The sequence below is a fragment of the Ornithodoros turicata genome, chromosome 5, assembly GCF_037126465.1.
Source record: "Ornithodoros turicata isolate Travis chromosome 5, ASM3712646v1, whole genome shotgun sequence".
In the NCBI taxonomy this organism is placed as follows: Eukaryota; Metazoa; Arthropoda; class Arachnida; order Ixodida; family Argasidae; genus Ornithodoros; species Ornithodoros turicata.
The window spans coordinates 7,168,010-7,187,107 of NC_088205.1; the positions used below are offsets into that span (position 1 = coordinate 7,168,010).

The window sequence follows — 19,098 nt, forward strand, 5'->3', positions numbered from 1 at the left end:
AGTGTGGGTGCAAGTTCCAAAACAGACAACTTGGGGGAGTCTGAGGTACAGCTTGACCTTTATTCTGTCACTTTAAAATAGAAACACCCAATGGACAACAACTTTGTTTCAACATGGGGGGGATAAGGGGCACAGCATTTTTTCCTCCTGAACTCCTTGCGATGACACTGACACAGCAACCAAATGTTGAGAAAAAGAGCAATCAAACGGAAGTGCGCCAGGAGCCCCTTTCCGGCCCCGTGGCCTGCCAAGGTGGCTGCGGCCCAGCCAAGCCATAGTTATTTCTTCTTCTGGGCCTTCTCCGCAGCCTTCGTCACCTTGCCACCAGAGAGGTCCTTGGGCTTCACAGACTTAATGACTCCTACGGCCACGGTCTGCCTCATGTCACGCACGGCAAAACGGCCAAGGGGAGGGAAGTCCGTGAACGTCTCCACACACATGGGCTTTGTGGGAACCAACTCGATGATGGCAGCATCACCGGACTTGATGGACTTGGGGTTGTCTGCGGGTTAAGAACGATAAAGAATGAGCGGGGTGAATCGCCAGACGCAATGCGAGATAGACGCACCTTCCAGCTTCTTGCCAGAACGACGGTCGCACTTCTCCTTGATCTCGCGGAACTTGCAGGCAATGTGTGCGGTGTGACAGTCCAACACGGGCGTGTAGCCGTTGGAAATCTGGCCAGGGTGGTTCAGCACAATGACCTGGGCAGTGAACTCCTCGGTTGCCTTGGGTGGGGTATCCTTGGAGTCTCCGCAGACGTAGCCACGTCTCAATTCCTAGATGGAACAAAAGTTGTCAACCGAAATGCCGCAACGACAAGCTAAAGTGTCTGCCGGCTGGCATCGGGGCTAGACATCGATCTAGACAGAGAAGCCAACCTGCATTTCGTATTTACCAATGAACAACGAAAAAAGGTCACGGGTACGACCCTCCTCGTAGAGACATTGGATGATTAAAAAACCGTGAGGGTACCTTGACGGAAACGTTCTTGACGTTGAAGCCCACGTTGTCACCGGGCACAGCCTCCGTCAGGGCCTCGTGGTGCATTTCAACAGACTTTACTTCAGTGGTCAGGTTGGCAGGGGCAAAGGTGACTACAGTGCCGGGCTTGAGGACACCGGTTTCAACACGGCCCACGGGTACTGTGCCAATACCTAGGCAACACAGGTTACGTGTTACGAACACGACTGGGGAAACAAGTCACCTGACAGGGGAAGAGCACAAACCTCCAATCTTGTAGACATCCTGCAGTGGAAGACGCAGGGGCTTGTCGGTGGGACGGGTAGGGGGCTCCATGGCATCCAAGGCCTGCAGAAGGGACTTTCCTTCAGACTTGCCAGACTTGCGCTCAATGGACCACCCCTTGTACCAGGACATGTTTGGACTGGCGTCCAACATGTTGTCTCCGTTCCAGCCAGAAATTGGCACAAAGGGGACAGTCACAGGGTTGTAGCCAATCTTCTTGATGTAGGCAGACACTTCCTTCTGAATTTCCTCAAAACGAGCTTGGGAGAATGGGGGTTCAGTTGTGTCCATCTTGTTCACGCCAACAATCATCTGCTTCACTCCCAGCGTGTACGCCAGCAGGGCATGCTCGCGGGTCTGACCGTTCTTGGAAATGCCGGCTTCAAATTCGCCAGTACCGGCGGCGACAATCAGCACTGCACAGTCAGCCTGAAAGACAAATGGATGTCAATACAAGGGTAACTGATCACTGCTGGCAGCAAAACACTCGACAAGTCGTGCTCACCTGAGATGTGCCTGTAATCATGTTCTTGATGAAATCACGGTGACCGGGAGCGTCAATGACAGTGACGTAGTACCTGGGAGTTTCGAACTTCCACAGAGTGATATCAATGGTGATACCACGTTCACGCTCTGCCTTCAGTTTGTCCAAGACCCAAGCATACTTGAAGGAACCCTTGCCCATCTGCGAGGGAAGCGAAATCAGCCTCAGTGACGGCAATATGGCGAATCTGATCGAGGCGTCGGATGCACGACAAGACTTACTTCTTGGGCCTCCTTCTCGAACTTCTCGATAGTACGCTTGTCAATACCACCGCATTTGTAGATAAGATGACCGGTAGTGGTAGACTTGCCGGAATCGACGTGGCCGATGACCACGATGTTAATGTGGGTCTTTTCCTTTCCCATTTTAGCTGTTTGCTAGCAGTCTGAAATGGATTCACACAGCCATGATTCACGCGCCTCTGAAAGGCCAAAAACGACTAGAAACTGAGCCTAAAGCCAGCGAAGCAATAACTAGCGCCCGGCAAGACAAAGCGGCGTGGAACTCCCTGGGAAGTCAAAATGGCGACCCGATAAATGTAACGCCACGAGGGCCAGCCAAATCGCAGAGAAAATACGGAGAGCACAGTTGTAGCAATCCATGCAGAGTGTATAGCAATAGTAACTTCCAACGTTAGTACACTCAGAAGTGCACAGACCATGAAAACTTGACGCTAAAAGAAGACACGAACAAGTCGTCATTCACCGCCATGATAACATCATCTGCCGGCTACCCCAAGTAACTTAGTTGACTGGCAAGCATGAAAACAGTGAAATAACTTAAAATAACACCATGGATGACAAACCAGATCTTAAAATTACACAAATAACTACTTGCTAACAGTCGATGCCAAATTTTACCTATACAAAACGCAAGATACAGATGGGTTACACCTTACCTCAACAATTGACGCAGAGCGAAGAGAGATGAACAGTGTGGTCACGTGCTATATATGTGCTCGGTGCTACGTCACATGTGTATATGTAAGGCCATAATTTCACCAACTTTGTAGAAAATAGTATGTTTTATAAATACGAAAGATAAATTTCTCTATACAAATCCCTACATCAAGAAAGTGTTGCATATTAGACGTGTTACGTTTGGTGCAGGGCAGTTGTCATGGCAGCCTCGAGATACCGTTGTTGTTGATGTAGCGGAATCAGGTTCCTTATTCGTGAAAAGGAAGGAATTTTCGTCAGAATCTTTATACATGCAGTGAGGCCACGTGAAACAAGCGCAAATAATATGAACGTTCTTCGAGGTGCGGTGCAATGCACCACAACCTTGCTAAATGCATGCAAGGCAAGTGACTTGAATTTGCAGGGACTGTCCTTCGCAATCTTAATGTATACGACAGAAATTTTGATGGGAAATTTTGAATTACAGACACAAGCTTACGTGCCCTACCGCACAATGTACACAGACTGGAGAATGGCACGTGATGCTAAACGCCGTCGAATAGTAAAGGAGTACGCCAGGCTGCGGATCAATATCAACTCTATTCGCAAAAACGATGTTCTTCCAAAGAGTTTACAGGTAATTTTGGCATTAAAATATTTTTGAAACTGACATTGTAGCTGCAGTTTACGTTGTCACCTGTGTTTAATGTCTCATGTACTTGTGAAGGAAATTTTTAATTAAAAAAATGGAAAGTTGTCTGCTATGATAGCCCTTCGTTGTGAAGGTCACATAAGATAGCTGTGCAACGAAATAATTTTCTCGTTTGCCTGAACGCGTATGATGTCTAAGCACAGAGTTGGAGGTCACCCATTGCGAAATCAGGTACGAATAATCCCAAAGGTCGATGGCCACGTGTTTCCTAGTTACGCCAACGTGGCCGTCGTGTGTTGAATATGCAAGCACGTTGTCACGTTTTTTAGAGCGTCATAAAATATATTCAAAAACAAATAATGCAGCTCAGTTCTTGGAGAGATCGTAAAAAAGGCGAATCTGTCACGCAGGTTTTTGGGTATTGCATGTACATAATGCATTGGTGCTGTTTTCAGGCCAGTATGTCATTCAACCCTAATATCTTTATTAATTGCAGGAAATAGCGGACAAAGAGATAGCCGCACTCCCAATTGACAGCTGCTTCACTCGGATCCACGGGAGGTGTGTTGTGACGTCTCGCTCTCGGGGCTGGTTTAGGCCCTGGCGTCTGTCAAGGCACATGTTTCGCCACTTGTCGGACTATAACTATCTGTCGGGGATTCAGCGTGCTATGTGGTAAAGTTGGGTGGGAAGAAGCTAGCTTATTCAATAAAAATATTGAGCCCAAACAAGTTAATTATAGTTGACGCCCTGTGTTTTTAGAGTGTGCTATCTTCTGCGAAGTAATTTAGTCTATATTACTCGGCCGAGGACAATTTTTTCTTCCACAAGGCAGGAGGTGAACTGTTCAGCAACACGCACAGTGCAGAAAATGTCAGATCCTTGGTACGAATAGCGGTGGAATTCCAATAGTTCGAAAAACTTTTTTTGTTGACCTGACATTTGCTATGCCGAGTTCACACGGTAATCTCCTATCCCGATGCATCTTCCACATCCGTCCACGTCACGTTCTCTCTCACGCGACGAGAGCATGTTGTAAAAATCTCTGCTTGGCTTAGCCACTGGATTGACCTCTGCCTTGGCTTGATTTTTATCTTACCTTCAGTTTTGGTTTCGAGCGCCTGGCGGGGTGTTCGCTTCGGGGTGTTCGGGGTGTTCGCTTCGACACCTTGCCCCAGGCCCTCTTTTCTTCTTCTTTTTTAACAATTAATTACTACTTCCCGAACACTTCGCAAAGACAATGGAATTGTATATGGGAGAGAGAATTTCACCCCCGCTTTATTTGTTTATTTATTTTTATTCAATATTTGCTGTAGCCCATAGGCGGAGAGTTTTCCATCTGCCGGAGGGGGCCGGATACAACGTCCCCCCCCCCTTTTTTTTTTTATGCACAGAGGTCGTGCAGGGTGTCGGGAATTCCGTGTTGCGACATTGTGAGGCAAATTTTCACAGAATTTTCATGATCACTCGCATGACACACGCGATTCTTAGGATATCCATCGAAACGTTCATCTTGAGTGTCAGCTGGGTAGACTTCCCCAAGGGGGCCTCCCGCCCCCTGGAAAAGTTCCGGGGGGGGGGGGGTCAGGCCCCCAAGCCCCCCGCACGTGAATACTTCCAATCTCGTGACACCACCTCATTGGTCATGAAAGCCTATACATGTAATCGTATTGTGAACGTCTAAATAAACTATTTTCGTTCCTTTTTTTTAATCCTCAGTTTGCAGTGTGCACAAGTATGTGTGTGTTGTCGACACAGGATCAGCGGGGGGGGGGGGGGGGAGTTTTCGTATCGAGCCCCCCCTACCTTGGAGGTCTGGCTACGCCACTGGCTGGATTTGGCCAGGGACCAAGGAAAGATTCTGGCGGGTGCTCCGAAATGGTACCTTAGGTAGTTCATTTGGGAGAGGGAAACGAAGGGGAAATCGTCCTCTCCCATGTAAGGTCTCCTTAGATAGAACCCCCCCCCCCCCCCCCGGAAATATTTTTCTGGTAATGCCGCTGGCTCTGATCAATGGGTTTCAGTCGATTAAACTTACACACTGACTACGATTCGGGAGATACTGTTCGTTCGTGCCGAGAACGGCGAGCACAGCGCTCGGTCTCATAGTTCGAAGTTTCGCGTGCAGGTGACGCCACTTGTCTACATTTGGCACCAGATTCCTATTATGCTCAGCACAAAGCGAAAGGAGTTACTTGATATCTACTCCCAAGCATTATTTTACAGCGATAGGGCCCACCGGGCCTACAAACGTCGACTGCCATGCAGGTCCGTCCATAACAGCTTCGGAGAGAGAAGAAGGGAGAAAAAGTTACAACATCCGAATGATCCGAAACGAGTATGGGCACACGTGGATCAGGGTTGGAAGATGACCCGAAGATGCAGCAGCTTTTAGAATGTATATCAACTAATTTTGTCTTTACGACAACCTCATCTCAGCTGATGTAACGACAGTAAGCATTCCGCAGAAAGAAATCGTAAATTTCAGTGGCACATCAGCGGGACCAAAGCTGTCCTCTCCTTGTAGTCCTTGTCCTCCTTAGAGGCGTGGGCGTACTTAGAGGGGGCAAGGAGGACGTGCCACTCTAGAGATTCAAGGACACTTGTGAGAACTGTGCACTCTGTATTCATAGGGCGTCATGTTTTTTCACAGATGCCATAATAATATGAACCTCACTCTCCCTCAACGCTTGCGCAGTCCGCACAGTCCGCAGCGTCCTTCTCCAGGAAAAGAAGTGAGACTTTGACCCCCCCCCCCCCTCCCCGTAAAAATAATGTGGACGCCAATGCTTATAGGCGAACATTTGGGAGGTCGACCACCGAACACATCCTTCCTGGAGAATCCCGCCCGGCTCGCGGAGAAGAGGACTCGCTATGTCCCCATCCAGGGGTGCATTTTGGGGATACATTTCCAGGGGAGCTGAGGTTTTCCCTGGGTTTGTTGGCACAGTTCCCCCTGAAGTCGGCCCAGGACGCGTTACTGATCCCCCTGTCCTCCGCTCCTTCCTGCTGCCCTCTCTCCATCTGTCCACGTCTGTACGCCACTCGTACAGCCACAGTCGCTTCGCGGAGCTAACATGTAATAAAAATTTCGAGGGGAGCAGGGGAATAAACAGAAGGAACCATCAGTCCAGTCACCAGAGGGTGTGGACCGTAGTGCATCAGGGACAATGTCACATGCTGTGCGCACCACGTTGTGCCGCCAGCACATATTTCCTGCACGGGATACCTAGGGTTCTGCGTGTTCGGGTTAAACCCGATTAAACGGTCTTACACTGTGCACAGCACAGTTCGCATTCCTCTATCTGTGTGTGTGTGTTTCTAAAGACATAACAGCACACTCGCGTACTCTTTTAGTAGCATCCTTTATTTCTCAAGGCTGTTTGAACTAACTACCCCGTTCCAGTGCCGGTAGGTCGACCGGGCAGATCCAGGGTCTTCTTTGTCTTCTTTCCTTCGGGGGGTCTGGCTACGGACAGCATGCTACATGCACTGTCCCATGTGAATTGAAGCACTTGGTGCCGACAGAAATTGAGGGGGGGGGGGGGTGAGGCCGGACGAATGAACCCTCCCTCCTCCAGATCCGCAGCTGTCCACTACCGTACGCGATCTCACTATCAATCAAACAGAACAAGTGTCACCTATTCGTCACCTTTCATTTCTTTTGTTTCTTAATAAACATCTTCCCCTATTCGTCAACGAGTGCACGAGCTCGCGTATAGTGCAAACGAAATGCTAAACGAGTGCTATACTCTCGTACAAACTGCGCTATTCCTGAATCGAGCAGAAAAGTGATAGACCAGTTGTCACAGGTGTTCTGAGCGACCTTGGTCTTATTATTAAACTCGAGGAGCCGTGACGTTCTTTCCTCGACAAAAGTTATTGCCAGTATGCACCACATCGATTATAAAATATAGCTGACAAGCACTGTGTGACAGATACTATACGTCGCTCGCAAGGCGTCTGCTTCACTGTACACGAAACGTTGCACGGGCGTCGGAGACGTAGCCGCGTTGCACTCCCGCCACACTTCTTCTAATCCAATTAGTCCAGTCACAGCAGTGCAAAGTTTGCACCTCCGATGAAGTGAATGTGAAAACTTCCACACTTTGCAATGGTTCACAAAGTGAAGCGCAATCGAAGACAGCTGTCACATGGCTTAGCGCGATCACTTCGTGTTCGATTGCTGCCCGCGTGCCTAGACGCACCTTTAAAACGCAGGTAGCGCTCCGTTCAAAAGACAGACACCCTGTGTAACATCCAAACCATTGCCTAAACACGACGCCAAGCCATTACATAACATTCTGCTTCGGAATTAGAAATATCCCTTTCTATTCCATCGTTTAAATTCACGCTCGTTCCCGTGTTTCGCGAGACCCACCTTCGAGATGTCCATGCGTCCCTTACAGATGCCCCACGAGATGTCCCTACTGGCTGAAGACAATTTTCCCTAGGCGACCTCATGGCTGCATCACGTGTTCGTAACTCGGAAAGGGAAATCACAGAGTCACCGTTAGGAGCAAAAACAAAGAAAACGTGCGATTTTGAACGATCCTTCTGTTCGTTGCCCGTTCTTTTGAAAGACGCCTCTTCAGTGTCCGTTGCAAGCAGCCTCAGGGATTCAATGTTCTTGATCTTGTATTAACATGTGTTGATCTCGATTCAATGCTGAAGGTGTAGCTTACATGCGTAACCACGTGCCTGTAAGAAAGCCCTGGAACCGTATGGCAGGTCCTTTGATCCTTTGATTACTCTGTGATCACGCATGAGGTTGGTTAGGTTGTCATGGATGCAGTGCCATTATGTGTGTGCTTACGGATATATACCTCTTGCACAAAGGTAAGTGACAACGTGTAAAGTCCCTCTTCTCGCTAATGGGTTAGGTGTTGGATTGGGACAGATGGGAAATTACAGTTAATTTATACAAGGTGAATTATGATACCCGTGTGGGACCTCAGGACGTTTCAGATATGGGGGTGGGGTCGGTGGGTGGGTCGGTCTTGGACAGCATGCTAGATAGACTCTCTGCCTAAGATTAATTGCAGCACTCGGTGACGACAAATGGTAACGGGTGTCAGGGTATCATGGCCTCTCCCCGTGGATCCGAACGCAGAGCCTACATATTAGATGCCTTCTACGTGCCTAAGGACGTAATGCCTTCAGCTTTTCAACTCTCGTTACATGTACTGGTCAAAGCATTGCGCTCTTGAACTGTGGCTTGGTCTTGAATTGTATCGGCTAATAAGCATTCTCAGAAACCCACAATAAAATGTACTACAGTCGAATGAATAGATCGGAATAGATCAAATAAAAGCTTCCCTTTATCTCAAAGAGTTTGTCAACTTGGAGGTCGGAGCTCGTTGTTTCTACCGCTTAGCTAACGAAAGGCGGTGAAATGGTTCCAATTAGCCATGGGCCATAACTATAGATCTGACTTAGACCAGGTATTGCATTGTACACAAGCGCTCTTCGAAATAAATTCCTTCGTGCATTGAGATACCCTGAAAAATCTAAAGCACAATAGCAAACACCACAAGTCTAAGGGACACACGGGATCTACTTTCAACTTTCTGTTAGCGTTAATATATTCACAGCGTGTTGGTTTAGAATGACACCCCTCCGTGAAGTACGAGAGCATGAAAAAAAAAGAAAAATAACCTGGAAAGCGAGGAAAATGTTAAAATATCCCACAGGCTAACTGTCTGCATCCATTCAGGGTCCTTCTGGACGCCTCTCCTGGTATGGGTATCGTCAAATTAATCGGATAGGAATAATTTAGCTTCGTCGAGTGCTGTCGTCTGATTGTCTTAGGCTTATCGAAGCGCCCGATAAATTATCGTCCGTGTGATTCATATCTCTTCTTATTTGCAAAAATATCTGTAACTGGAACTTAATTAGTCTTCCAGGCATCGAGTGAAGTAGCTCTGAATGTCTCATTTATGTCTCCAGAACACGATTTTTTTGTATTTCAAATGTATATCCAAAAAGTTGAAGCTGGGATGTCGGTGACGCTCTTCCAAGGAGCTCGCACCACCCCCAATTTTCAACTTTTCATTTCCATAAACTTTGAAATATATCATCGTTGCTGTGTTACCGCACATCCTTTCGGTGGAGAAGTGTAACAGCAACAATAATATTAACTTATAATGGTTTATATGAATTTGATGTCATGTCCGATAGGGGCGCATGGGTCAGAGGTACATAAGGAGACCTCTTGGCAGAAACCGCACTTCTGCTTTGAACCGGTGCCGAATGAGGACGCAGGCTCCGACCAGAAAACTGTGGTGTCGCGGCCCAGGTACGCATCTTTTGATATTCTGATATCTTGGTGATATTCTGATATCGTGGTTGCGACGACTGCGTGGGCAACTAGCGTGTATGTTCTTAAGGTTCGTTCGTTGATTTTTGAGCTTCTTGAAGAGTCCGTCGCGGACATCGCCATAGCTGCCCCTTGTGAACCGAAAGTGATAGACTGCTATGGTTCGGTTTCAAATTTTATTTTGAGATGACTTGTTGAGTGCTCCAGAAAAGTATTTCGTCTACTCATTTTAAAATTGTTCGTTTGAGTGCTGGGTTTTGGGAAGATTGCTTTACTGTTGTCGCCAGGCGACTTTCCGCCAAGTGATTCAGCAAAAGGCTGCTGCCCTTATACTAGTATCTGTCTGCCGAGTTAAAAGTTTCAAAAACACTTGTGGTGCGTATTGCTTGTTTTTTCGCTTCTTCCAATGGATTCCAAGGGAAATCCTCTGTTGCTATGCGCTTTTTTGGCGGGCCTGCTTTTTTTATGATTGGCTGGGACCCGGGGCGGGGGTGAGGAGGGCAAAGCGTCCTGAGAGGGGGTCCGCGCGTGCAGCATAGTAGGGTTTCTGCGCTCTGATTTTTGGATGGGCGTCCATTTTGTTTTCTTTCTCTTTTCCTTTTTGCTTATTTTGACTCGTTCAATATCTAAAATATATTGGTAGTTCAACTATTCCCGTTCTCCTTGTCTTTCCAGGTGCGAACTGGTCATTGGAAGCAGAAGACATCGATAGCATAATGGTGCACGTCTTAGGATAGGGAGAAGATGTGTTTGCGTTGTGGCGCCTCGAGCGACGCATAGAAGATTGGTAAGCGTCTTGTACATTTTATTAGCAGTAGCATTCAGTGGTGACGCAGAACCCGACAGGCCATTCTGACTGTCTCGCACCTGATAGAAGTGCATGTCAGCTTTTAGTTATGTATATATTGTGGTCGACAGTGCTAGTGGGGGAGGAGGAAGCCGTGACCATTGGGCTTTTGTATGCACACGGAGGGCTGGGTATTATCTCCGGATTGTGAGAGGCAGCTTGGAATGTCCTGTCTAGACGTAATGCACTACTCTTCTTATTAAGGTAGTTAATAAATATAGTGGGTTCTGTGGTATCTGCTGGTCAGGATTGGTTTCCGGTAAAGTGTTATGAATTCTTGTAGTGAAGGATTTTGCCTCGAGCAAGTGCTCGGAGCATGATGCCTTTGCTCACTGTGCCCGAGGTATCTTTTAGCTCTTAGCTTCAGGGCTTTCTTAAAATTGTGTTTGTGTTGTGCAGTTCAGGGTATGTAAGGCTGGCGCCTGTTGCCTGATGTAAATTAAATCCAAATTGTGAGCCAAATCAGTACATGTAGGTGCATCTCATTGTAATTGTTATGGTAACTTTCGGCATCATTAACCAGTAAATGCTACCTCTCTAAGAACGTTGACAAAAATGATAATTTTCCCAATTTTCCTGAAATGCACAACAGTTTCATAATAGTCTGTTGTCGAAGTAATGTAGTTAAACGACATCTGTCGTGATGAGTAATAGCAATCCGTGTCGCGGAGTTAGCCGGTGGAGTTGGAGGAGCTGGAGACACAAGCCGGAGTCCGGTAGCCAGGTGTATAGTGATCTGTCAGCAGCCGCGCGCGTGGTAGCTATTTTTAACTTAGTGCGCTGCTGTACGCAGTATATATTAGCACTCAGGAACGCGATCTACGAAGCTTCCAGCGCCCAGCCAAGGAACCAGCTGAAGAAGACATAGGTCTTGTAGGGCATAATTGCTAGTGTCGCAGCAGTTAGAACGTCGCGCTTCTAGGTGTTAATTTAGTGAGCTGCTGCGAACAGTAGTCAGCTGGCAGCAGCGCGATCTACGACGCCCAATCCAGTCCAGGAACCAGTGATGGAGTGGCAGTACACAGAGCTGAAGAAGACATAGCTGTTAGGCCATAATTGCTAGGGCCACAGCAGCTATAGGAACTCGCAGTGCTAGAAACAGTGCTAGAAACTCGCGCGTAGTTAGTAGTCAGTATAGGCATAGCAGTTTGAAAAGTGTTTGTGTGCATACTGTCGGTTAGGATAATCTCTCGGTGGCGGACACAACGTTCGGTAATGAGTACCGGGAAATGGCTTCGTTGAGGCGTTGTCTTGGCGGTCATTGTCCTTTTCGTGAATTTTATGGTTGTTCCTTGTGCTGTCGTAGTGATCCAGTGCATCGGTGAGCTTATATTAGCGATCGTTTTGGATAGTGTGGCTTCTCTCCAGGGGTCGAAACCGGAACTGAACCGTAACCGAAAACCGCAAAAAACCGTTATTTGTCGCCGAACCGAACCTTAACCGAACCGTAAACATTTTTTGTCTCCCCTTGAACGAACCGGAACTGAATCGAAAAAATATGATGCGGTAACCGGTTCGCCAGACGGTACAAACGCCTATACCTGCCGTCGACTGCCGCGCACCAGCTCCCTGCATCGCTCGGGATCTTGCCGAATTTATAGAGCAGACAAATTGATAAACTAAGAAGTGTCGAGTCCATGCACCTCCTACAAGCTCACCTCCAAAAGGTTCACGACATCCCTGTACATTTTTGCGATTCGAGATGTAAAAAAAAAGATGTGCTGCACGACAGCTACACTTTGCATTGTTGCCTCGGCTGCTTCCTTTCATTCAGCGTCGCATTGTGAAGTCAACTTAAATTTTAATAGTCCACAGTGATATCCACAAGCAACGCAGATCTCTAGCGACCACGGGAATGGGGTTGGCGTGTGGTCCAGAGCATGGAGGAAGAAAACACAGGAGCGGCCTCTCTCACTCTTTTCAACGAGGAGCAACGTGCCGGCCTGCGCATGGGACTCTGGGGTACTCCTATCTACCACGAGACCGCTTTCTTCCCTGTTCTCCTTGAAATTAGTGATAGCCTTTTGCAATGGAGTTCAGTGGTACGCTGTGTGCCATTTCCCAGCACTTTTCGGTACAGTAAAGGATGATCTGCTGTCGTGAACTGCATCATGGCTCTTCGTACCTATGAAGTGTAGAGGTGAGGGAGTAAGAGGATGGAAGGAGGAGCAAGCCATCGCCGGAACCTGATATTACCACTCACATCTCGTACACAGCACACGTAAACCGGTTCGAACCGATTAATATCGGTTCAAACTGTTATTTTGGTTGTTCTGAACCCAAACCCGAACCGAACCGATAACCTCGAACCGGAACTTGAACCGAACCACAAAAAATAACGGTTCCGAGCCCTGCTTCTCTCTAGCTTTGCCTGTCTGATCTCACGTCGTTTCGTGAGAGTTATTTAGCTTCTATTCCTGGTTGGCTTCTATTGGCGGCTTCTACTGAGCTGGCAACCTCTGTTCTGTCTGTTTCGTCTGTTATCGTTGTCGTCTGCTTTCAGTCAGTTTCTGCTTCATTAAATCTGCTTTGTGTTCGTTGGTACTGTAAAGTCGTGCTGGTCTTTTGGACATGTTCGTATTTGCGTGTATTGTCATCGAGTGGCCCGTAATTGCGTGTCCCGGTACTGTTGCTGAACGCTGAAAGTCGCCACTGAGAGAATTATCAGGCTGGATAGTGAGATTTAGTAGCATAAGGTTTTAGTATTGTGCATTGTATGTGACTATAATAGGAACACCTTTGGGCACAGTGTTTTAACCATGAGTCTTGCACATGCTGTCACTTAATATGGTTGGGAAATACGTACCAGTTGACTAATGAATTGTGCAAAGAATGATTTATTATAAGACCGAATTAACGCTGTAATGCACACAATAGTTAAATGCAATATCCATCTACTAACTGTACCATACCCACGAATGTCCTGTGATGTCTTCATTAATTTTTATTGTAAGTTTTCCAAAAAATTCGAATGTATAGTTCACCTACACTGATCACAAAACTCAAATAATACTTTGTCATAATTCGATTCAATTCACGACTTGTTTTTATTTCCATATTATTTCTTACAAAATCCTTCTATATATTGAAATTTTAATTTACACGGATGTTTCCTCAAAGCGCGTGCTGCAAGCCTCATGTCATGTCTCTCTTGTTCAGCGTGTCTGGCTCAGCTAAGTTCGAAATCTGCTACACATTGCAAATTGGCGCGTGCACTGGGAAAACAGGGTGGTATTAGCTGCCAACGCTGAGAGAAGTAAGGTTAGCGGTCAGCTTAGGGCTATCTCTAGCGTTAGCTTGTCTATAGAAGTGACGAAGACAGAAGACACAAATGGTCACGGCCCGCGGATAGCGGGGATACCATGTTTTGAATTGGGAATGATGTCAGTATTCTCATATAGTGTTTGTATAATGATGTTGCGGTCCCTATATTACTCCAGCTTTTAAGATAGCGTCAAACGCGTGGTACTCCAAAGCAGAACGCCTTCGCGTTCGTTCGATGGTGGTAAGTATGGTAGCCTGGGACGCGTAGGAAGCTACCGTTCGGGTGTGGAGGATCTGCCACCGCCCATATACCGGGCCCGTCCGCTGGGAAGGGTATAGCGAGGCGCGGAACCGCTGGGAGCGGGCGTTTTAGCGTTAGCCGTTTAGGGCAGAAGTCTCTGGCCGTTAGGTAGCAGCGTAGCGGACGGGCGGTGCGCCGGTTATAGCTTTTATGATTGTATAACAGTATAGCCGAGGCGGTGGTTGGTCCGGGGCGCTCTGTTTCGGAGTACCTAGGGAGTAATGAGCGCGGTGAAGGGAGTAAAGCTTCGTCCCTTTTTCTCGGAGAGAAAAACGCGCTCAATACACTAGATTGTAATGATTTTGTGCATAGGAAAATAGTGTGGTATAGGAAAAATGCCAGACCGTTCTGTGGCAGTGTGATTTATCCAGTCTCTTTGCGCCCCTCTTTACATCGACCTCCCCGCAAACGTTTGTCGACGTACAGCTTGGGACAAAAGTTTACGGAACACGGCACCTGCGTATTTCTTCATCGGATCGCTTCCCTGCTAGCTATCACGAAGCGATCGAATAGGAAACGGGTGGCGGGCTATTATATCCATCTTTCAATATGTATGCCCACTCCTTTTTGCTGCTAGGTTGTCGCTCCATTGGAGAAATGCGACACCCCGGTGTTCCGTAAACTTTTGTCCCAAGCTGTACACCCCATTCATTTCTTTCTTGTTCACCCCCTACTGCTTATTCCCGCAATGATACATATATAATACTCTTAAAACTTAGTCGTAATAACCCCCCTCCCCGTGCTTGCGATTCTGGATAAACCACGCTGCGTGTTGGTCAACTGGTGAGGAACACAAAAGTAAGTCTCAACGAAAACGTCGCTGGATGGACAGCGCCGAGGGATGGATGTCGTATAGCTACCCTTCCGCCGATGGATCGCGCCGTATGGGGTCTATAGCTCGGACTGGTCGGGCTGACGAGTGTCCGCGACGTCTCCGCACCAGCGAGCGATACCACATTCCCCCATTCCGCGATACCACATTCTTTCTTTATCGCAATTTATCGATGCTTTCAGACTGAACGAACAACAAGGGATTGCTTAAAAGGGAGCGATCACGCGGGCTTGTGACCGATATGACCATGGTATGACCGGTATGGCACATAGTAAAAGTTTTCGACGCTGGTTGCGGAGCCGTCACGGGCATTCGCGGCCGGCTGGCGGTCGGTTAGCAACGATGCTAGCCCTCTGTCATTGCGGGCCTTTGTTGCCAAACGCGTCTATACACGATCCACTCACAGGTTATACCTCTCCATTGTGTGTTAGCGGAGGGGATAACAATCTATACTGCGCACGTGTTAGGCTTAGCTCGTGCACGTTCTCTTCCAGGGCGCACGTATATATTTCGAGTGTTGGCTGTGGAAATAAAAAAAAATGAATGCTGCTTTTATGATAGGGTATAAACAAAAATGTGTGTTTCTGTCTCGTTCATTGTGCCCGTGTCTCTTTATTCGTCTTTACCTGTATTGAACACGGAGAGGTCAATACGCGTAAATATAGGTCAGTTGGGCATTATACTATAACCTCGACATTTTCTTTTCAGCATTAACGATTAACTTCCCTTTCAGCGTTTTTACCTGTATTGAACCCAGAGAGGTCAACACACGTAAATATAGGTCAGTTGGGCATTATACTATAACCTCGACATTTTCTTTTCAGCATTAACGATTAACTTCCCTTTCAGCATTTTTACCTGTATTGAACCAAAAGAGGTCAATACACGTAAATATAGGTCAGTTGGGCATTACTATAACCTCGACACTTTCTTTTGAGCATTAACGATTAACTTCCCTTTCAGCGTTTTTACCTGTATTGAACCCAGAGAGGTCAATACACGTAAATATAGGTCAGTTGGGCATTATACTATAACCTCGACGCTTTCTTTTCAGCATTAACGATTAACTTCCCTTTCAGCGTTAATGCTACTTCCTTTTCAGCACTTTGTAGTGGTTGTTGATGTGGTATGTTAATCGTTCTGCTTGTATTTTTCAGGGATATCGCTGCTGTTTTCTCTTATGCTGCGTTTTTGTTGCATAGCTGTTTTTAATTTTAGAATGAGGTCATGTAGATGCAATATGCTGGTGCATGTGTTTGTTTTTAAATGTTGTCTGTCTTTGCTTTTGCTTTACTCTTTGAGATGGATTTTCCAGCACCAGGACTGCCAACACAGCTGGTAGCTTAGGTCTTCAGCTATGCACCTTGAGCTATAGGCTGCTACAGTTATTGCAAGCAGATGCATCTGTAATGGTTTACTAGTGCAATAAGTTATAGCAGAAAGATATAATTCATTGCCCGCTTCTCTTCCAGCAGGATAGGAATTGAACAATAAGCTCCACAAAGACTCAATCTCTGCAGCTAAATTAAACTGTGTTTGTATGGCAGGGGCTGAATCGGATATAATGCAAAGGCGAATTCAAACTTTGAGTTAACTGCATGCTACGAAGACACATCCTGCACTTGGGTTCTTTATTTTTCAGGAGGATATCCTTGAATGGGATATCTGGACATGTGAAGCCAGCTGAGTTCCGGACTGCATGTTGCAGTAGTGGTGATATGGATTTCATTATTTCCTAATTCTGCAGACAGTCGTAACGTACTAGCCTTATCCTCATCTATAAGAAAGAAATTTCCAAACGTATTTGTTCGGAGCATCGATTAAGTAGAGGCGTGAAGTAATGTACCATTAACTGACCACGATCAGGAATAATACTGGCTGTGATGACAATGAGACTATGGTGACACACGCTAGATTGGCACAAATCAAAAAGAATAATGCTACACTATATTCAGTAACAATGCGTTGCAACAAATTGAGTAAATCTAATTTTGTCTGCAGGTTTCCACATAATGTATCTAATAAAATAGTGGTCAGAATATTAAAATGCCTTTTGCTGTGTGGTTTCTATCATGCCTTTCTGTTTTGGGGGAAGATCCGCAACACGTTCCATGGCATGGTTCCCTGGACAATGGACCACGGGGGTTTGGACTGCAGGTGGCTACCTTATTGGTGCACATGGGATCGTTGCTTGGTGGCATTATTCGTCATTGATGCTGTTGGAACGTTGCGCATGAAGTGAGAAACTTAAAAAAAATTATAATGTAATAGTAGCATATTGCCATTCAAGGCTCAAGTGTCTAAAGCACCAGCCTTCACCCGTATTAATGGCTCTTAATGACCTTTTATATTGCTAGTTAAGTTGTGAGCCATTTACATTTGCATCACTGCGTATGACTGACCCCTCCGCTACTGAATTAATTTCTTTTTTCTGGCTTGATTTCTAATTATGCTCAGAGGGGAAGTTCAGCATTATGAGTAATCATATTCCTCGAAGCCTATATATACACAACACACTGCCTCTAACTCATTGTTGAATGGTAGTCATTTTCGTCTCGCTGCATCCAAGTCCTCCATGCTTCCGAGTGCGACCATCCGCTAAGACGGACGAACGAAGACGAGGACAATCCAGGTCCATCGCAAGGCCAGGCCAGAAGCATACGCCGTATAGTTAGCATAATTGAGCGACATGTCCATTCCGCTGAATCATCACCTCTTCAAGGAAATCCACGTCGTGTCAACACCATAGCCACCGCAGCCTGTACACCACAGCTCTTCGAGAACTTCGTGCAGGAACCATGGACTTTGAACTCTACCGGACTGAACTGGACTAGACTGGATCGAACTCGTCATTCATCAACTATATTGTTGAACAATATTTTGTTACAATCTCCCTTCTGTGCAACAAATGTTGATGAAATTGCAATTGTACCTGTAGCCAAGCTTTGTAGATGTCGCACTGGTCTGGTCTGGTTCCAAATTTGATTCTAACCTTTATTAGGTTTATTTTTCTTCTCATTTTACATGCCCAATCCATCGACTTGCACTCCGCCCACCATGCAGGTCGCACTCTGCACTCTTGCATGCTATGCGATGTCTGTCTGTGTGTGTTAATCGGAGCCAATTATCAGCATTATCTGCACATTGCAATAACTACGCTGATCGCAAATCGGTCTTTTTTTTTTTTTTCGATGTGCATGCACAGATGTGAATGATTCTCTGTATGAATGTGTTGTGTGCATGTGCGTACGTACGCAAATGTGTCGTTCCTCTTTACTACTAACATTTCCCAGTTGAGTGCGACCTGCCAGATATGGACTGAGCGCATCACTGAAATTAGCATTAATTTATTTTCAAAATGGCTCGGCAGGATCCACTGAGCCATTTGGTCTATTATATTCTATTTTTGTTCGGTAGCTGGTCAATCCCTGCTGTGTCGAGTGTCGTTGCTGTCAGTAGCTCCATTACCACGCAATATGTTACCATAAATAGCTTGTTTGTGTTCAAATAGTGTTAAAATCTTAAAATTTTGATAAGAAATGGTTGTTTGGTTTTATTTGAAAAATTTTCATTATTATCCTGTGTGTACATATTTTTCATGTGTTCGGTAAATGTTAGTGCATGCTGTTTTGCTTTCTGCTCATGTATAATGTTTGATGTGATAAAGGAAGAAAAAAAATTGGGGGTGTAAGTGTAGTGGGAATGTTAGTATTAAAACTTGTATGCTTGTCTATTAAAATTTTGATGCATAAAAATACTTGTTGGGTTTGAAATTTTTCTCGGATAACATGTGTGTATTTTTGTATTTGCATATTATGTTTGATAAATATTTTTGTGTAAAAATGTTTTGCTTTGATTTTTCTACTCATATACATAATAAATGAATGCTTGTTTATTTGCAATGTTTATTTCAATTTTTATTGCAATGCGGACAGCAAAAAGCTGCTTGTGGTAGCTCCACAAGGTCCTAGTGATAGTGCTCATCTGACAATGTTAGGGTAAACGACTTGTTTGTGTCTACATTTCTTATATGTAACATACTTGTTGGACTTCATTTAAAAATTTATTTTCAATAAGTTTTGTGGTGCACATTTTTGTATGCGAATTTGTTGGATAAATGTTGCGTACATTATTATTATTTTATTATTTATTTATTTCCACGATAGAATTTTCCACATTAAACCATTTTACT

General features: G+C 45.9%; 2 protein-coding genes and 1 long non-coding RNA gene across 3 annotated transcripts; 2 read left to right on the forward strand and 1 right to left on the reverse strand.

Annotated features, from left to right (window-relative positions):
* Positions 1-39: 39 nt before the first annotated feature.
* Positions 40-2,737, reverse strand: LOC135393884 (elongation factor 1-alpha). Its single transcript, XM_064624214.1, has 7 exons — positions 2,691-2,737; positions 2,014-2,177; positions 1,754-1,933; positions 1,230-1,677; positions 976-1,157; positions 569-779; positions 40-502 (listed from the first exon to the last, which is right to left on the reverse strand). Exons 2-7 carry the CDS (start codon positions 2,155-2,157, stop codon positions 279-281), a joined length of 1,389 nt encoding a protein of 462 aa, XP_064480284.1. The 5' UTR covers positions 2,158-2,177; positions 2,691-2,737; the 3' UTR covers positions 40-278.
* A 159-nt stretch (positions 2,738-2,896) lies between these two features.
* LOC135393886 (small ribosomal subunit protein uS14m-like) lies at positions 2,897-4,079 on the forward strand. Its single transcript, XM_064624216.1, has 3 exons — positions 2,897-3,094; positions 3,179-3,328; positions 3,840-4,079. The coding sequence occupies exons 1-3, from the start codon at positions 3,038-3,040 to the stop codon at positions 4,020-4,022; spliced, it is 390 nt and encodes a 129-aa protein (XP_064480286.1). The 5' UTR covers positions 2,897-3,037; the 3' UTR covers positions 4,023-4,079.
* A 12,867-nt stretch (positions 4,080-16,946) lies between these two features.
* Positions 16,947-17,837, forward strand: LOC135395283 (uncharacterized). The gene is made up of 2 exons (XR_010423016.1): positions 16,947-17,144; positions 17,476-17,837. It is a non-coding gene; the product is annotated as an uncharacterized LOC135395283 (long non-coding RNA).
* Positions 17,838-19,098: the final 1,261 nt, after the last annotated feature.